The sequence below is a fragment of the Oryzias latipes genome, chromosome 1, assembly GCF_002234675.1.
Source record: "Oryzias latipes chromosome 1, ASM223467v1".
Classification (NCBI taxonomy): domain Eukaryota; kingdom Metazoa; phylum Chordata; class Actinopteri; order Beloniformes; family Adrianichthyidae; genus Oryzias; species Oryzias latipes.
Genome location: NC_019859.2, coordinates 30,916,434 through 30,932,639, shown reverse-complemented (window position 1 = coordinate 30,932,639; position 16,206 = coordinate 30,916,434). Strand labels below are relative to the sequence as shown.

Here is a 16,206-nt window from a genome sequence, read left to right as displayed (position 1 = left end):
TGCATTGTTCTGCAGTGAAACGTGCCAGTCTTTTATTTTAAATTAATCTATTTACCAAATAAAAACTTTAGCTTTAAATTAAACTGCAGTTAGATGTCTCGATTTTAACGCGTTTTTCTTGGATTAGGTTCCGTTTCAAATGGTTTGTTTTGGTGGCCTGATGTTTCCAGATGAGCTTGACAAGCGTGTGTTTCCACGCACTTGTTGCGTGGTCCTCCGTTACCACAGTAACCGCATCATCACGTTATTCAGGTGTGGAAGTCACTCACCTTTCCACCTCTTGACATTTAATTAATGCTGTTTAGCTTTTTTAATATGAGCTGCTGGACACGTGACTAAATTATTTAGGTTGTAAGAAGAACACTTTCTTAACATTCTTCTTTTTTTTTTAAATTTTTTTTAGAAATTGTGTAAACATACTTGTAGACAACTTCTTTGTAACCTTTATTTTTGCTTTAAGGATCGCTAAAAACATCAAGTCGTTATTTTTTTTAGCCCTTACTTTAATTCAAAGAGGTAATAATTTAAAGACCCACCCAATGAATTTTGCGTTTTTAACATTTATCTCATGACGGAGGACACACAAATACAAAATTATATTTATTTTATAAAGTCTTTCTCGATCCAAATCGTGGTGAATCAGGAGCAGATGAGGTTTGAAAAAGCTGGTAGGTGGGACGTAGAAGCTGCGAACTCCCTGCTCCATTCTGATGAATCCGCTTTCAGACGTAGAGATCCGTGAAGGTCTTTGTTTTCCTCGTCTGAGCTGGACTCTGGATCTAAACTGAACGGCCGGACAGCTCCGATGTTGCTCGCCATTTTTGTTTCACCGGTAATGTTAGCTTGGGGTTGTGAGAGGCTGTAAGCTCGGGGGAGAGAGTGTAAAAAAGGGATGATGGGAAATAAGTGAAGGCTGACGCCGCACCAGTGGTCCCGTCCACAACTCGGAGGTGAATTTCTACTGAACTACTGCCATTCTGGAGAAACTATGTGGCTAAAAACTGCATAATCATAACTAAAATAACCACTGGGGATGCTTTAAAAGTAGATGCAAACTGGTCTTAGAGTGACAATAAAATTTTGTTGATGTAATTTGTCTAAATATTTATTCGTGCTGTGACACTGAATGAATATGAAGGGTGGTTGACCTCTGATCAGAATATTGCAGGTGTTGAAGTGTCCTTGGGCAAGACACTGAACCCCACATTGGTTGTAATGGTTGTAGGTTGGCGCCGATGTTGGGCGCCAGTGTTTGAAAAGCACTGTAAAGCACTTAAGGTCTTCTAAGAAAAGCGCTGTAGAATTAGACACCATGTACCGTTTTGTTAGTTTGAATGTTTTTTTTGTTCATTGTTTATGACAAGCTACTCTCTATAACTCCCTCTTTTCTTTAGCTTGCCATTGCTTTCTCTTATGACTTTTGTTGTTGTGTTGTAGGTCCTAAGCGGTCTAGGGCTCCACGGCCCCGGTCTCCCATTCTCGAGGCAAAGGACATTCCTCCCCTGGAGCTTCCCAAGTCCTCAGAGGACCTCCTGGTTCCCGCGTCGCAGCTCCTCCACGTCTGTGCCGTCTACGAGGTCCTCCGCAACTTCGGCACGGTGCTGCGGCTGTCTCCGTTCCGCTTTGAGGACTTCTGTGCGGCCCTGGCCAGTCAGGAGCAGTGCACCCTGCTGGCAGAGACGCACATCTCCCTGCTCAAAGCTATTCTCCGGGAGGAGGACACTTCGAACACCACATTTGGTCCCGCTGATGTCAAAGACTCCGTTTACTCCACTCTGTATTTTGTGGATGGGATGACGTGGCCGGAGATAGTGCGGGCGTACTGTGAGAGCGACCCCGAATACCGGCACGTTCTACCTTTACAGGAGACTGAGGATTATCCGTACGAACCCCTGGAGAACAAAATCAAAGTCCTGCAGTTTTTGACGGACCAGTTTCTGGCAACCAACATTGCCCGGGAGGAGCTTATGTCGGAAGGCGTGGTCGCATACGACGACCACTGCAGGGTTTGCCATCGTCTGGGCGACCTGCTGTGCTGCGAAACCTGCTCGGCGGTGTATCACCTGGAGTGTGTGAAGCCGCCGTTGGAGGAGGTGCCAGAGGACGAGTGGCAGTGCGAGGTGTGCGTGGCGCACAAGGTGCCCGGCGTGACGGACTGCATCCCCGAAGTGCAGAAGAGCAAGCCCTTCATTCGCCAGCTCCCCGTCGGCTACGACAGGCACCACCGGAAATATTGGTTTCTAGATCGCCGGATTGTTGTGTAAGTTCAGCAGTTTTTCCTTAGAATTCACCGTGGTAGGTAACCTAGGTGATCTATTTTTTCCTTAAACCCCACCCTGACTTTAAAGCCACATATTGGAATTTAATGAAATAACAAAAAGTGATCTTTTATTTAAAAAAAACTGTACTTTTTAGTTCTTGGTGTCACGTTCAAACATTTTTCCTTGGTTATTTAACTGCTGCACACTTTCCTGTACACCTAATTTTTACATGTTGGGGCCTATTGACATTGGTCGATTGGCGAACCAATAATAATAATTTTGTCAATTATAAGCTGCCTTTAAAAAAAGTATTCATCCAATCAGTCTTTGCATCCATACTGACTCATCAAATCTGTGATCCAGTTTTCTGTAGGGGTTTCTTTGGCAAAAAGCAGCAGTTCCATTTGTTACGGTTAGAGTTTTTCATTTTATTTAGTAAACTATTTCCTCTTTTTCCTGTTCAATTATGTGGTTAGCTTTTCCAAACCAAGCAAAATTGGTATTAGAATTTTACGAATAAAATAATATTTTGTGAAATCATCTTCCGTCTGAGATGGATTCAGTAGTTTGGCAGTAAAACCCAGCCCAGTTGTTACAGTTATGACATTAAAACTGTTGTCTTTCATTGAAGAGGTGGAAAAACAGAAATTGTTCTTTCTTTAGCTTCTGAATGGTCTCTAGATTTGTTAGGCTAGTAACCCACTGAATGTTAATGATGCATGAATGAGCAGTTTATGTCCAACCAGGGCTGCACGATGTGAGGAAAAGTTGCGATTTGCAATATTAGTGACCAATATTGCGATCACGATATAACTTGCGATAAATGAACAAATAGCAAAACTACCAAAAACATAATTTCCAATTCAGTTTAATTTAAATAGGAGTCAACAAAACTTAAGTTACACTCCAAAAGACCCTCGTCTGCACAGGAGGCGAACATCCAACATAAAAGGGCTCCATCCGATTGGTCAATGATATAAAGGGATTTATTTGATTTGTTAAATACTTCAAGCTGCCATAAGACTGTTTTAGCACCTTTAAGATTACCATGTAAGCAATTTTCACCAACTTCTGCCATAAGCGTATTGCACAGCTTGAAATTGCGATAACAATAAATTTGGGATATGTTGTGCAGGCCTATGTCCAACCAGCCAAAATTGACGTCTACTTACACCCAAAAATACAGGACTGGGCTGTAACTCCATGAGCGACAACGTGGTGGCGTGAGAGGTTCCCTGCTGTCTGTGTCCGCTGAGACACTTTCAGACGGGGAGGTGACATAAAGACATATTGGACATAACTGTAAGCCATAACCTCCCCAATGCAGGGATCTATTGGGAACAATATGTATTCCCATCAAAAATAACATTTTCCCGATAACAGTCAATTACTGACTATGACTGTAATCTATTAGGAACAAGTATATATTTCAAAAATAAAGTGTTTCTGAAACCATAAGAATATCTGTAGAATATTTTTAAATCGTGCGGTACCAATATTGGCACAGATATAGTCCTATATATATATATATATATATATATATATATATCCCTACACAAAATGTCTAAAACTTCACTCTAAAATGATAGAAACTTTTCGTATAATCCACGTCGTTCCAAAGAATTCCTATGTTTCTTAATCCCATTTGGTCCATATTGTATCCATGAAGCCAAAGGGTTTTCCGTTTGTTTTATTGATTGCTTATGCAAATGATCTGCAGATTACTCCGAGTAATCTTCAGTGTAATCCTTGTAGAGTGAGCGTAAGGACAGATGTGTTTGGCAGAGCGCTGCAGCCCTGGATGGGTGCGTTCATAGACGGTAGTAGCTGGGACGTGCTTGAATAAAGCATCTCTTTGCTGCCCAGCATTAGAATTGGCTTTGAATTTGGTTCACCTCATGTTGGTGTTGAGCCGTCTGCATGCCGGCTCGGCCGCACCGGGCAGGATTATAGGTCACCCTGACAGGAAGCCGAGGCTACTCAGCTTTGGAGGATTTCATTTCTTCCTCATGTGTCTGCGTGTTTTTTTTTTTTTTTTTTAAGATCATTCTTGACCCAAAACATTTGAGAAATTCCTCAATCTCCCCTCAGATACAGAAGTGCTGTGCAGCTATGAAACGTGACTTTATTGAAATGGAAAAACGGTGAAACGTTCATTGTGTTTTCTGAAGGCAGAGCACATTGAATGAAGTAGCTGAACAGACAGTTTGGTTTCGCGGCCATGAGGCTTCACAGTCCAAACGCACGGATTAGGTCGGCTAACAGAAAGCTTTAGCTGTAGAGACTCACTGAGGCGCAGGTGCAAACAGTTTTTTCCCTCATTCAGTCTTTCAACATCCTGAAATTGGGCAAAGTTTTCCCAAATGGAGGTTTTATCCTTTTTTTTAAATCTTATTTTCACATGAATTTATTTTTTTTAAACTCAGAAGTTGTGCATCTGTTTTGTTGAAACTCTTGTATTTCCTGCCAACTCTGACCTGAGTTTCCGTAATCCACAGTTTCCTTCTAAAAGTCCAAATGACTCCAATGTTATCCAATATTTAGACCATGACAGGATACTGATTAAATTGTGCCAGAGTTTTTAGGTTAAACTACTATACCGTATGCAAAAAGGCCTTTATGATCAAGTCCACCCTCTCAATGTGGAAAGTTTCAAGTTTTTCGTCTTTGGATTGCAGTTAAAAGTAAAAAACCTAAAGGATAATCAACTAGAAATTGTGGGGAAAGGCGGTTCTTTGGGGTTGATCCCTGGTTGTTGCTTTGATCTCTATTTCTTATCGTTTCTCCACAGTGAGGAGGATGATGAGCAGGAGGGAAAATCCATCTGGTACTACAGCACAAAGGTAAGAAAGTAAAAGACGTAGTCATTACAAAAATGTTTTTTCTTTGCAGAATGTGGTTTTCTAGCTGGAAAAAAAAAACCCCATATCAGTCATTTAGAAGGCAGCATGTGTTTAAATAAATTATAACGCATTCAAGTCCTTTAGCGTAGACCATAATCTAAGTGTGCAGAAGGACTGCAGTGTTGACATGGATTTGTTTCTTGTACTTTTTAATCAAACTTCTCACCGGAAAAAGATGTCAAATCTTTTGTTTGGTCACAGTTCTTGTTTTTCCACAGCTATTTCTGGCCCTTCAGAGCTAAAAAAAAAAATAAACATAAAAGCTCAACTTCAAACGCTTTGGAGTGCTATCTGAAGCTTTTTCTGTCCTGCTTGAAGTACTTTAAATGGTCCAAAAGCACAGACATGATGAGGATTCGTGCAGTAGTCATGACACGCTCTGTGAACTCTCTAGGTCCAGCTTGCTGAACTGATAGAGCGCTTGGATAAGGAATACTGGGAGGCTGATCTGTACGCTGCACTGGAGGAAATAAGGGATGAAGTGCACTCTCACATGGATGTCACCGAGGACTTAACCAACAAGGCTCGAGGCAACAACAAAAGTTTCCTTGCTGTCGCAAACGGTAATGTCTGTTTTTTTTGTTTTTCACACTAGAAAGCTGGTAAATTGCAATTCCTCCTTGCTGAGTTAATTTCTGGTTAAAAGTGGGATTTTCTAAATCTAGCTCTCTTTGTCCTGTTTTTTGATTGTTTTGTCCTCTGCTTGTTCACTTCCCGTCATGAAAGCGGCGGGGTTATCGATGATCTGGTCATAGAAGGCAGCTGAGCTGCTGTGTAACCTCAGCCTGGTCCAAGTCTGATAGTCCATGTCCAACTCTTGCTGCATCTTTTCAGTCCCTCTTCCAGTCACACACCTTTATGTTTGTTTTATTTGAAACACATCTGACCAAGTTACATTTAAAGTCCCGCTCCATCTACATTTTTTCCATCGTAGAATCGCCCCCAGTGTTTTTTTTTTTACCTATGATTTTACCATTTTTAGGCTGCAGAGCAGCAGGAGTTCATTCGCCTCTAGGTAGTGGACGGGACTGAGCGGAAGTTATCCTTGCTTAAAATTCCACTTTTTCTTTTTTTTTTTCCCAGCATGCCTTTGTTCAAACTCTCTCCTGTTAGCTTACAGCTCCTCGCAAGCCCAAGCTAACATTACTGAACCAAAAAAATGGCGAGTAATATCAGAGCCATCCAGCCGGACGGTTTTAATCCAGATGGCGGCTCAGACGAGGAAAACAAAAGACGTAAACGGTTCGAGTCGTCTACAAGTGGAGGATTTAGAAATGTAGCGGAGAAGCGAGAGTTTGGAAGCTGCTGTGACACAAACTTTTTTTAAACGGGGTTTTCATCTGCTCCCGATTCATCACTCAGAAGGATGATAAAAAAGCATCTGAACATTTCTGACTGGGAAAACTGCATCCTGGATTCATTTCTGATTTTTTTTTTTTTTTTTGGAAATGGGGAATAGATATTCCTTCCCCCTACAAAGTTATATTTTATTGTTTCATCTGAAGCTGCCCTTTTTCCTTTTTACCATCAACTTTCTGCACTTGACTCAACTCTCTCTGCAGAGTGTGTACTTCAGAATCACCAAAAACAAAAGAAACTTTAGTCTAGAATTTATAAAACCATTTGAAACAAATCAAATCAAAAATAATTTAAATGTTGTTGTTTATTATCATATTGAAGATATGAATAACAACGTTTTTGATTCCCCAAGTTGAATTTTTTTCTTATTAGATGAAAAATTAGATTAGATTAGATAAACTTTATTCATAGCACAATGGGGAAATTCTCTTCTCTTCAGCAGCAAAAAAGACATTCAGAAATACAAACAGCATAAAAGTGGCATTCACAGAGAATAAAGTGACCTTCAGAACAACATTATGGATAAGACAGAGGAACATCTGTAAAAATTGCATTTTAATATTTGTATATATAGCATTTTTAAACATCATTTTGCTTGATACGCTACCTTTGTCTTTTAATGGGTTTTTTCTAAATTGAATCTCTTAAAAAACAATTATTTATTGGTTTGGACGATGCATATCTGCTCTTCTTTTTTACATCTATTTTAATCCGTTTAAATCTTTTGTTATGTTGTTGCCGTTTTGTAATTTGCTTTGCAAATGTCTGTCTTCTTCACCCAGAGGAGATCCTGGAGCGACTGCGGGCGAAGAAGGAGGAGGAGTTGGAAGAGGTGAAGAGGCGGGCGGCTGAGGAGGCCCAGAGAGCGTTCTTGGAGAAGGAAAAGAAGGAGGAGGTAGATGGTAAGAAAGAGGAGGACGAAGAGGAGCAGCAAGAAGGGAAGATGAAGAGGGAAGAGCAGCGGACAAAGGAAGAGCCGAAGCTGGAAGAAATATGTGAGATCAAAATGGAAGGTAGTTATGTTCATATTTCATAAACTGATATGATGTTCAACTATATCAGGGGTCTCAAACTCGCGGCCCGCGGGCTATTTATGGCCCCCAAGATGATATTTTGTGGCCCCGCCTTAATATGAAAGTTTAATGTTAATTCGTCCCGCCAGTTTGTATGAATGACACTTTTTCAATGTTGTGCGCGGAGCTGACGAACCAACCAATCACAGTAGGGTAAATGACTCTTGGGGGCGTGACATTGACCGGCAGGAGAACATTTAGGGAAACCTGACAGCCCCCTCCCCGGACCACATTCAGGAGTTCCTTACTATCTTTTTTCAGAACGTATTTATTTGCTCGTAATTTTCTAAACGCATGCAGGCGGTGCTGAACTTGTTTCTGGGCCGCACAGACCCGGGAGAGGGTTGAGGTTATGGTTACGGTTAGGCGCGGCGGCGTATCAACCCCGAGCAAAAGGTTCTCGTGCGCGGCTGTCACTGCCGCACAGCGCTCCCGCGGGAGATGGGTCACTGCGGAGAATAAATGTCACACACTACATGTGTGACAGCTAACGGGGCTTTAACAGTAAACACGTGCGAGCAACAACAAGATTTAGTCTTATCTGGTGAAGGCGAAGCTGCAGCGAGACTGAAGAAGAACAGGGAGTTGGAGTTGTCCTTAACATTCAATTTAGTTTTAATATGCCTCTCCCCCTTAGTAGGATCTGTGTTTATTATATATTTTATATTTATTTTAATGTTTTATAATTTATGTAGCCTTTTGTAATCAATTGGTATTTTAAATGATTTTAATTGATCACTCAACTACAAAAACCCATCAGGACACATGTCCCATAATGCATTGTTTTGTAGTCGTCAGGGCAGCTTTCAGTCAGTGCAGTACTAAATTTCCAGCTGCGTTCACTTAGGTCGGGGCCTTGCTCTGCCCCTTTCTCCTGACATTTTTGTGATGATTGACAGGTGACATTTGTCACACACCAGGTGATCTGTTGCCGCGTTGCGCCCACCTGGGTGATCTCAAACACGCTTATTGTGCATCTTGGCTGCACTTATATGGTTTCACCAACATGAATTTCCATCCGTTTTTGGAGCCTTTCTATGATCTCAGGTATCTGTAACGATTGTTCTGATCTCCAGTGAACAGCGCCCGTTCTTTTTCTAACCATAGTTTCAATTCAACCATGAAAATATAGGAGTGGCTGACCAGCTGCTCTACAGTAACTTCTGACCAGGGTTTAAATGTGCAAAAAGCCATAAGAAAAAATTTAGTTTGAGACCCCTGAACTATATGTTACCCCAAATCATAAAGAAGTATAATTACACCGTTTTTCACAATTAGGTGCTTCAAAAACAGTTGATTTACAATAAATTCTCACTGTATATGAATTGTTCAGGTATGAAATATTTAGAAGAAAATCTGAAATCAGCTAGTCCAGGGGTCGGCAACCTTTTTTACTCAAAGAGCCATTTGGGACCGCCCCTTATAAAAAAGAAAGCACCCGGAGCCACAACCCGTTTTGACATCATTATTTATATTATGCATGTATATATTATTCAAAGGTGCTCATTACGTCGATCTTCAATGAGTGTAGGTCGCGGGCCAGAAAAGATTAAAAAAAATAAAAGTACTTCTTTAAAATCCACCAGCCAATCAAAATCCTCACTGAGAAGTACGGGACTTGATTGACATGGAGATTGGCCAATCGGACATCGTCTGAAGCATACGTCGCTGCAAATGCACATTGTGTTCTTTAAAGGATGATACCGCGGCCGTGTGTGGGAGGAGCTACTGGTTCTGGTCTGATCGCTGCATGGAGCGATGTGTTTATCAATGCATGGTAGACGCTGAGAATGTGGAGAGATCAGGTTTATTATTTTGAAGAGTTCTACTTGGTAATCATGTTTCCATGTTTGAGTTCATAAAATCATCCCAGGGAAAGTCTCTGCTTCAACTCCCGCAGGGAAAGCTGCGTCTCAATCTGACGCCCGTGTTTGCATCTCTCTGACAGAGTTTGAAGCCAAAGCCCCTCCTCCGCCTCTCTACCTGCTTTTCCTCTCTACCTGTTCACCTCCTCTGCAGCTGAGATTTGTTTCCCCCGCGCTCCTCAGTGTGTCCTACACAGAGAGTGCAAAATACGATAGTAGTCAGGGCGCTCCAGCGCAGCACAAGGATGAAAGAGCCGGACGCAGGTTATAGCGGGGATAGAGCGGGTTAAGCAAATGAATGGAAGAAGGCGGCCCGCTGAAGAGATATTCAATATTGTACACATTTTATTATTAGTCAGAACTATCTTTTATTTAGAAAAATCGTTTATTTTATCAGTCCAGTACGAAAAAAACATCAACAAAAGATGTGTTGGGCGGTTTTTGGCTGGGTCTGGCGGTTTTCAGATGACTTTTGGGCTGGAAAACTGTGACTCTATCTGGCAACGCTGGTGCGAACTCTCAGTCTGTAATCAGCGAGTTGGTCTCTGCCCCGCGGCACCTCAAGTTCCCGGCAGAAGATCGGAGTGTTTATTGAAGCCGCCCCGCGTGTCTCCTCCTGCTATCAGCTCTGCAGGTCTCGCCCGATAAATACGAGCTCATTACGAAGCTGTTTTTTACGTGGCTCGCGCTTCGTACGGAGCCATCAGCGCCTTTGAAATGCCATGAAAAATGAACACACTAATAAAATTTAATTATTATAAAAAACTCATTTTCCAAAGTCACAGGGAGCCACAACAGATGGATGAAAGAGCCATGGGTTGCCGACCCCTGAGCTAGACGGAACATAGACGGAACATAGACAACAAGTGATGTCCTTCTTTTTCTGTTTGCCTTTGATGTAATCTTTTCCCTCTTTTCTCCGTGTTGCTTCTCTGTAGCTCCCGAGGGTTCTCCCACCGGCCAAGAGGGCAGCATTGACAGCGGCATCTCCGATGAACCTAAACTTCCAGAGGTTTCCTCTCCAGCCAACATCTCCTCTGCGGGCCCCCGTCAGCCAGGCGTGTCCCCAAAGCTCCCGGCTTCTTCTCCGGAGGCTCCGTCAGAAGGTTCCTCCCAGATGGAGGTGTCGAACAGCATCAAAGGTGAACGGAAACATCTGTAGTCACGGAGCTTTTCAGTGCAACACTCTGCAGTGTTGCTTCCTGTTGTTTTTAGGACATTTCCAGAAGTCCTTTGCACCAAGTGCAATAAGACTATTCAATGCAGCTGGGAGGGGAGGAGCCATAAGGAGGGGTCACTGAATTTATTCTGGTCTTAGTGGGTTCGATTGACTTTATTTTTATGTTTTTATTTGTATTAATTTCTTTTAATATTTTAAAAGGATCATGATCCTTTTATGCTCCTCATATTTAATTTAGTGTGTAAATTTGGAGCAATAAATGGACATGCAAGTTCTCTTGGGATTAATAAAGTACTCTGTCTGTCTGTCTCTTTCTCTCCTGCCCCCCTCTCTCTGTCTCTGTCTGTCTCTTTCTGTCTGTGTCTGACTCTCTCTCTCTCACCCCCCCTCTCTGTCTGTCTGTCTGACTCTCTCTCTGTCTGTCTGTCTCTTTCTCTCTTCCCCCCCTCTCTCTGTATCTATCTGTCTCTTTCTGTCTGTGTCTGACTCTCTCTCTCTCACCCCCCCTCTCTGTCTGTCTGTCTCTCTCTCTCTCTGTCTGTCTCGCTCTCTGTCTGTCCATTCCATTTAAAAAAATGATTTGTGTGTTTTGTTTCTTTTTTTTGGTTTGTTTTGCAAGAACAAAAACAGAGTTGGTTTTAACTCTGAACATGCATCATGGTAGACTAACCAGCAGAGGGAGCCACAGCCTTACTTCAACTTTGTTCGTGGAGCATCTTCATGCTCTGACAGGGACTTGATCCTTTATGCAGAGACACAAGTTCTCCTGGTTCACTGCTTTTCTCCTCAGCTGAGAGGTCTTTCCTGTTTCATCGATTATCAATTATCTTATCTCTAAGTTCTGTGTTTTCTTTTTCTGTGCAACAGAAAACTCGCCTTCCGATCCCGTCCCTCCCTCTGAAGACAGCGTTCCCAGTCTGAGCCAGTCCTCCCAGCCTTCCCAACCCGGTGAGGAGAACAGTAACGGCAGCGTTTGTGCTGGTGCGCCTCCCAGGGGGCCTGAACCCCCAGACTTGGCTGATAGGTCCTCCCAGTCATCTCTGGCAAGCTTTGAAGATGCAGGTACTCGTCTTCTGTTGTGTCGGGTCCTTTTCTAACTGATAACAGCTACGACTACAAACTTGAGTTTTTTTATCAGTACATTTGGGTTTAAAGGCCTCACACTGACTGGCCTGCGCTCTGCATTGAAGTAGTTACCGTGTTCGCAGGGGACAGCAAAGACTCGGTCAACGGGGAAACGTCCGGGATTGGCAGTAAGAAGTGTTCAGCAACTCGCATGGTGACCCGATTGAGGAACCCAGAGAGCAAGCTAAGCCAAATGAAAAACCAACAGGTTGCAGCTGCTGTTCATGAAGCCAACAGGGGCTTCAAGGAAGGGAAGGAGGTGAGGACCAGAATGTATTGTGAAAACTATCCTCCTGCTTATCAAACCACAAACATTGATGTTGTGCTGCAAAAAAGACACGCATGTGGAGCATGTGATGTTTTTAGAGGCATTCACTGACATTAAGATTCGAAGGTAACGTCGAATCTGTCAAGGGACTCCAAACCGGAAAAAAATCTAAATGTGGAATATCAGAAAGGGGGTTCAAGTCATCATTATGATTTGATAAAAAGAAAAGAGAATTTTGAGTTTACAAGCATCTGTTTTGCATTTATGTTAATCACTTCTTAGCTTATTAATTTTTGATTATATTCACATTTGACTCATTGAGTTTTTGGTACATTTTTCTTTTTCTTCTTTTTCTCTCCTACCAGGCCACTTTCTTTGGGTTCTGGGCAGTCAGTTTTCTCTCCTTGGATCTATTTTCGTGACGTTCCCAGTCGTCTTTTAATTATGATGGCGCCGTTTTTAGATAAAATTTAAAAAATCTGTGTCATTTTCTTGAACGTAGTTTCTGCAGAGTTCATTAGAAATTTGCCTCTGAGTTATGGGCAGGATTATTGGCGCGAATTATGCCTGCTTTCATTTCCCATCATGCCTTTCTTTAGATGTTCTCCCGCTAGCTTACAGCCCCTCACATCCCCAAGCAAACATTAGCGGGGCAACAAAAAATGGCGGGCAATATTGTAGCTATCCAGCCGAACAGTTTTGACCCAGATTCCAGCTCAGAGGAGAAAAACAACGGATCCATTTGTCTCCAGGTGGAGGCATCAGAATAGAGCAGAACAGGAAGCTTGTCACCCAACGCTTGTAGTTTCTACGAAACAACTTAAAGTTTTTTCAAATGGCATTTTTTCGTTTGCTCCTTATTCACCAGTTTTGATCCCAATTTTCTTTATAAATGTCATCCATCATGAGAAAAATGCAACAAGAACGTGTTAAAAACACCAGAAACACAATTTTCATTGGAGTGGGTCTTTCATGCTGTCTCATGACTTAAAGACGGCGCCATAAACATTTTTCCTCTTGTTTTTTTCAGCTATATATATCATATCATTTGACATTTTAGCTCATCATTTTTACATTGCTAAATATAAAAATTTTAATTCATTTTTTTCAAATTGTGGTGTTTTTCATCCTTTATTTCCAAGCGTTGCATTTCGTCCAGATTTGACGCTGTGATCGCATATCTGTAGGTCTTGGTGGTGAACGCTCAAGGGGACATCACCCGTGTCAGCACGCGCAAAGATGTGGTGATGAAGAGCAGCCTCCCCCAGTACTTCAAGCTCGGCCAGGAGGGCAAGTACCGCGTGTATCACAATCAGTACAGCTCCAATGCCCTGGCCCTCAACAAGCACCAGCACAGAGAGGTGAGCGGGGTTAGCGGTCAGGGGAGGTGTCTGTCAATCGCCTTTCAGCTGTTCCTACTCACCGTCCGGCTTTTCTGTTAGGACCACGACAAGAGACGGCATCTGTCCCATAAGTTCTGTATGACTCCTGCCGGAGAGTTCAAGTGGAACGGGTCCATTCACGGTTCCAAAGTTCTGACCATCTCCACCTTAAGACTCACCATCATCCAGCTTGAGAACAACGTTCCAACACCTTTCATGCACCCTAACTGGACCTCACACAGGTACACGGACGAATCGCGCTCCGTCTATTAGCAGGGATGAGTGCTGTTGTTTGGCCACTGTGCAGCTGGGGGAACCAATGCCAAACAAAGATCTGCAGCCTGTACCAGGTTTTCCCTTTACCAGCAACCTGCGGAGCTGCTGTTTCTGAGGCTTACAGACACTAAAAAAACACTAAATGCACTTTGGTTACTCGTCCAGAAGGATCCTTAAAGTATTTTACTGCATATGTATCACAACTTTGATCAAACTTTGAATGAAAAGTTAGTTTGTTGCTTGAGCAAAACAATTGTAAGATAAAAAAAAAAACCTCTAAAGCTAAGATTTTCCTTTTCTTTACCTGTGCTGCCCATTCAAGAACTGGTGGCGGTGGTATTACCCCATCATCCATAGTTTTTTACTCCACTCTATTAATGCGTTTGGTTGGAACCTACAGAACGAAATGGGTCAGTAAAAATGTTTTCAGCCAGTCCACAACAAGGTTGGAAATGTTTGTGCAGCCCTTTCTGTGCAAAGGTGAGAGTCTGCATTCCCAAAATTCCCACAGCATTGTGTGTCCACACTCCCCTTCTGCCAGAAGAATTTTCCTTTTTTTTGAAGACGTCTTTTTTTGTATATATTATCGTATAACTCGTTTAATCTTATCGCGTAGCTTTTAATGAGTAAGAGGCATCTTCCTCTTAGTGCTTCAAGAGGACACCACTATTTTGTGCATCATTACATATTAAAGCAAAGTAAACAGGACCTATGAATGTTTATTGTTGACATGTAATAATAATCTCAAGGTCCAAAAGTGTGGACTATCTGGGAAAAGGTGTCCTAACCTCAGCACTTCTGGAAAACTTTGGTTGTACGACGTTTTTACCGTCTTTTTTGGCTTTTTGGCTATTCAAAACATGGAAGGCGTCATAAAAACCAAACCGTATTAAGCTTTATGTAGGTCCGATTACTGAAACGTGCTCGGACTAAATCCAAATTCATTCCCTACCTAGGATGCAACTTCTTTGTTCATTCACTATTGTGGACTTTCTTCTTCTTCACCACCTCTCAAATGTTCTTTGTGGTGGAACAAACCTAATCCAGGTAATCGATGGTAGAAAGCAGAGAGATCCAAAACCTGTACCCCCATTTAAGATGGGCACAGGCAAAATCAAAGGAATGGGTTTCTCTCAATACTTTTTTTTTTGGGTGTATTGATTAAAATTTGAAAAAAATTGCTTTTGATTTCATCTATTATTTATTTTGTTTGTTATTGGACAAATTCTCTTTAAAAGTAACTGTAGTTAACTAGAACGGTGTTTAAAGTCCCACCTGTGTCAGTTTTAAGACATTTTCTGCAGCCCGGCAGCAGTTCATCAGAAATTCACTTCTGGGTTGTGTGCAGAAGTTTATTCTACGTTAAAACCCCAGCATTCCTTTTGTTTACACACTCTCCTGCTACCTTACAGCCCCTCACAACCCCAAGCTAACATTAGCGCGGCAAAGAGAAACAAGAAAACTGCGAGCAATATCGGAGCCATCGAGCCGTACAGTTTTGAGCCAGAAAAAAAGCTCAGATGGGGAACAAATCAAGTGAAATAGATCTGTTTATCTGCAAGTGGATGCATCCGAATGGAGCGGGAGGTTTTTGGCCCACCTGGGGCAGTTGCTCCGTTCTGTCTGTGTTACGCCCCCTTCTGTGTCTAGGGGCACCTAGGGGGCATAACAATAAAAAGTACATTGTTTTGGCTACCAAATTTGAATTAACAAAAAACGCCAAACAAATGTCTCCATGCAAAAACATAACATAACATAACATTAATTTACAAATGCATAAACAACAACCAACAAGAACTAAAAGTGAAGCCAAAAGGCTTCAAGGTGAACCAAGGCCAAAATGACAAACAAAACCCCACCTAACTGAAATCTGTTTTCTTACCTGTACCAATAGAAAAGGGAAATCAAAGGCAAACTCTAACGTCCCTGAACTAACAAAAACAGGAGAAAACAAGTACTAAAGAAAATGGCCGCTCACCCTACAGCTTCACTTAACAGAACTACAAACCAAAAGCCTAAACAGAGTGGGCATGGACAAAACTACACACTACAAAACAAAGTGCAACGCAAACTAAACAGGTGGTGAAGTCCATAACAAAATGGAGAAGAGGGCCAAGCTGCAGTGGAGACTGGTTGCAGCCAAACTCCCGTCTTGCAGGCTGAAGGTCCAAATGGTGCTTTTAAAGGCTGCCTCCATCAGCTGGAGTCCAAATGGAGGCCACACCCTTTCCAGCACACCTGAAAATAATCACACTTAGACCTACACACACACACACACACAAAGATCCACAAAAAACACAGAAGTCCCACTCTGATACAAATCAAATTCACAAAACACAGAACAAAACCAAACAAAACCAAATACGGCCACAGCCGTAACAGTCTGCCTCTAATCCATCGCAATTTGAGTAAAGTAAATACTGTGAAATATATATGTATGTATGTCCTCCATCGTGAGAAAAATGCTACAAAAACGTGTTAAAAACAGTTGATCTTTAAAGTCTTTAAAGGAAC

The 16,206-nt window shown here is 42.1% G+C and overlaps 1 protein-coding gene across 2 annotated transcripts in view; it reads left to right on the top strand.

Moving 5' to 3' along the window:
• The window catches only part of bptf (bromodomain PHD finger transcription factor), a 48,079-nt gene that overhangs the window by 1,144 nt on the left and 30,729 nt on the right, over positions 1 to 16,206 (top strand). For both annotated transcript variants that reach the window (XM_023960379.1, XM_023960380.1), the window contains exons 2-10: positions 1,438 to 2,260; positions 5,053 to 5,104; positions 5,559 to 5,727; positions 7,306 to 7,536; positions 10,400 to 10,603; positions 11,509 to 11,703; positions 11,850 to 12,025; positions 13,222 to 13,395; positions 13,477 to 13,658. In XM_023960379.1, coding sequence (XP_023816147.1) covers positions 1,438 to 2,260; positions 5,053 to 5,104; positions 5,559 to 5,727; positions 7,306 to 7,536; positions 10,400 to 10,603; positions 11,509 to 11,703; positions 11,850 to 12,025; positions 13,222 to 13,395; positions 13,477 to 13,658 — 2,206 coding nt within the window. The remainder of the gene's footprint in view (positions 1 to 1,437; positions 2,261 to 5,052; positions 5,105 to 5,558; positions 5,728 to 7,305; positions 7,537 to 10,399; positions 10,604 to 11,508; positions 11,704 to 11,849; positions 12,026 to 13,221; positions 13,396 to 13,476; positions 13,659 to 16,206) is intronic.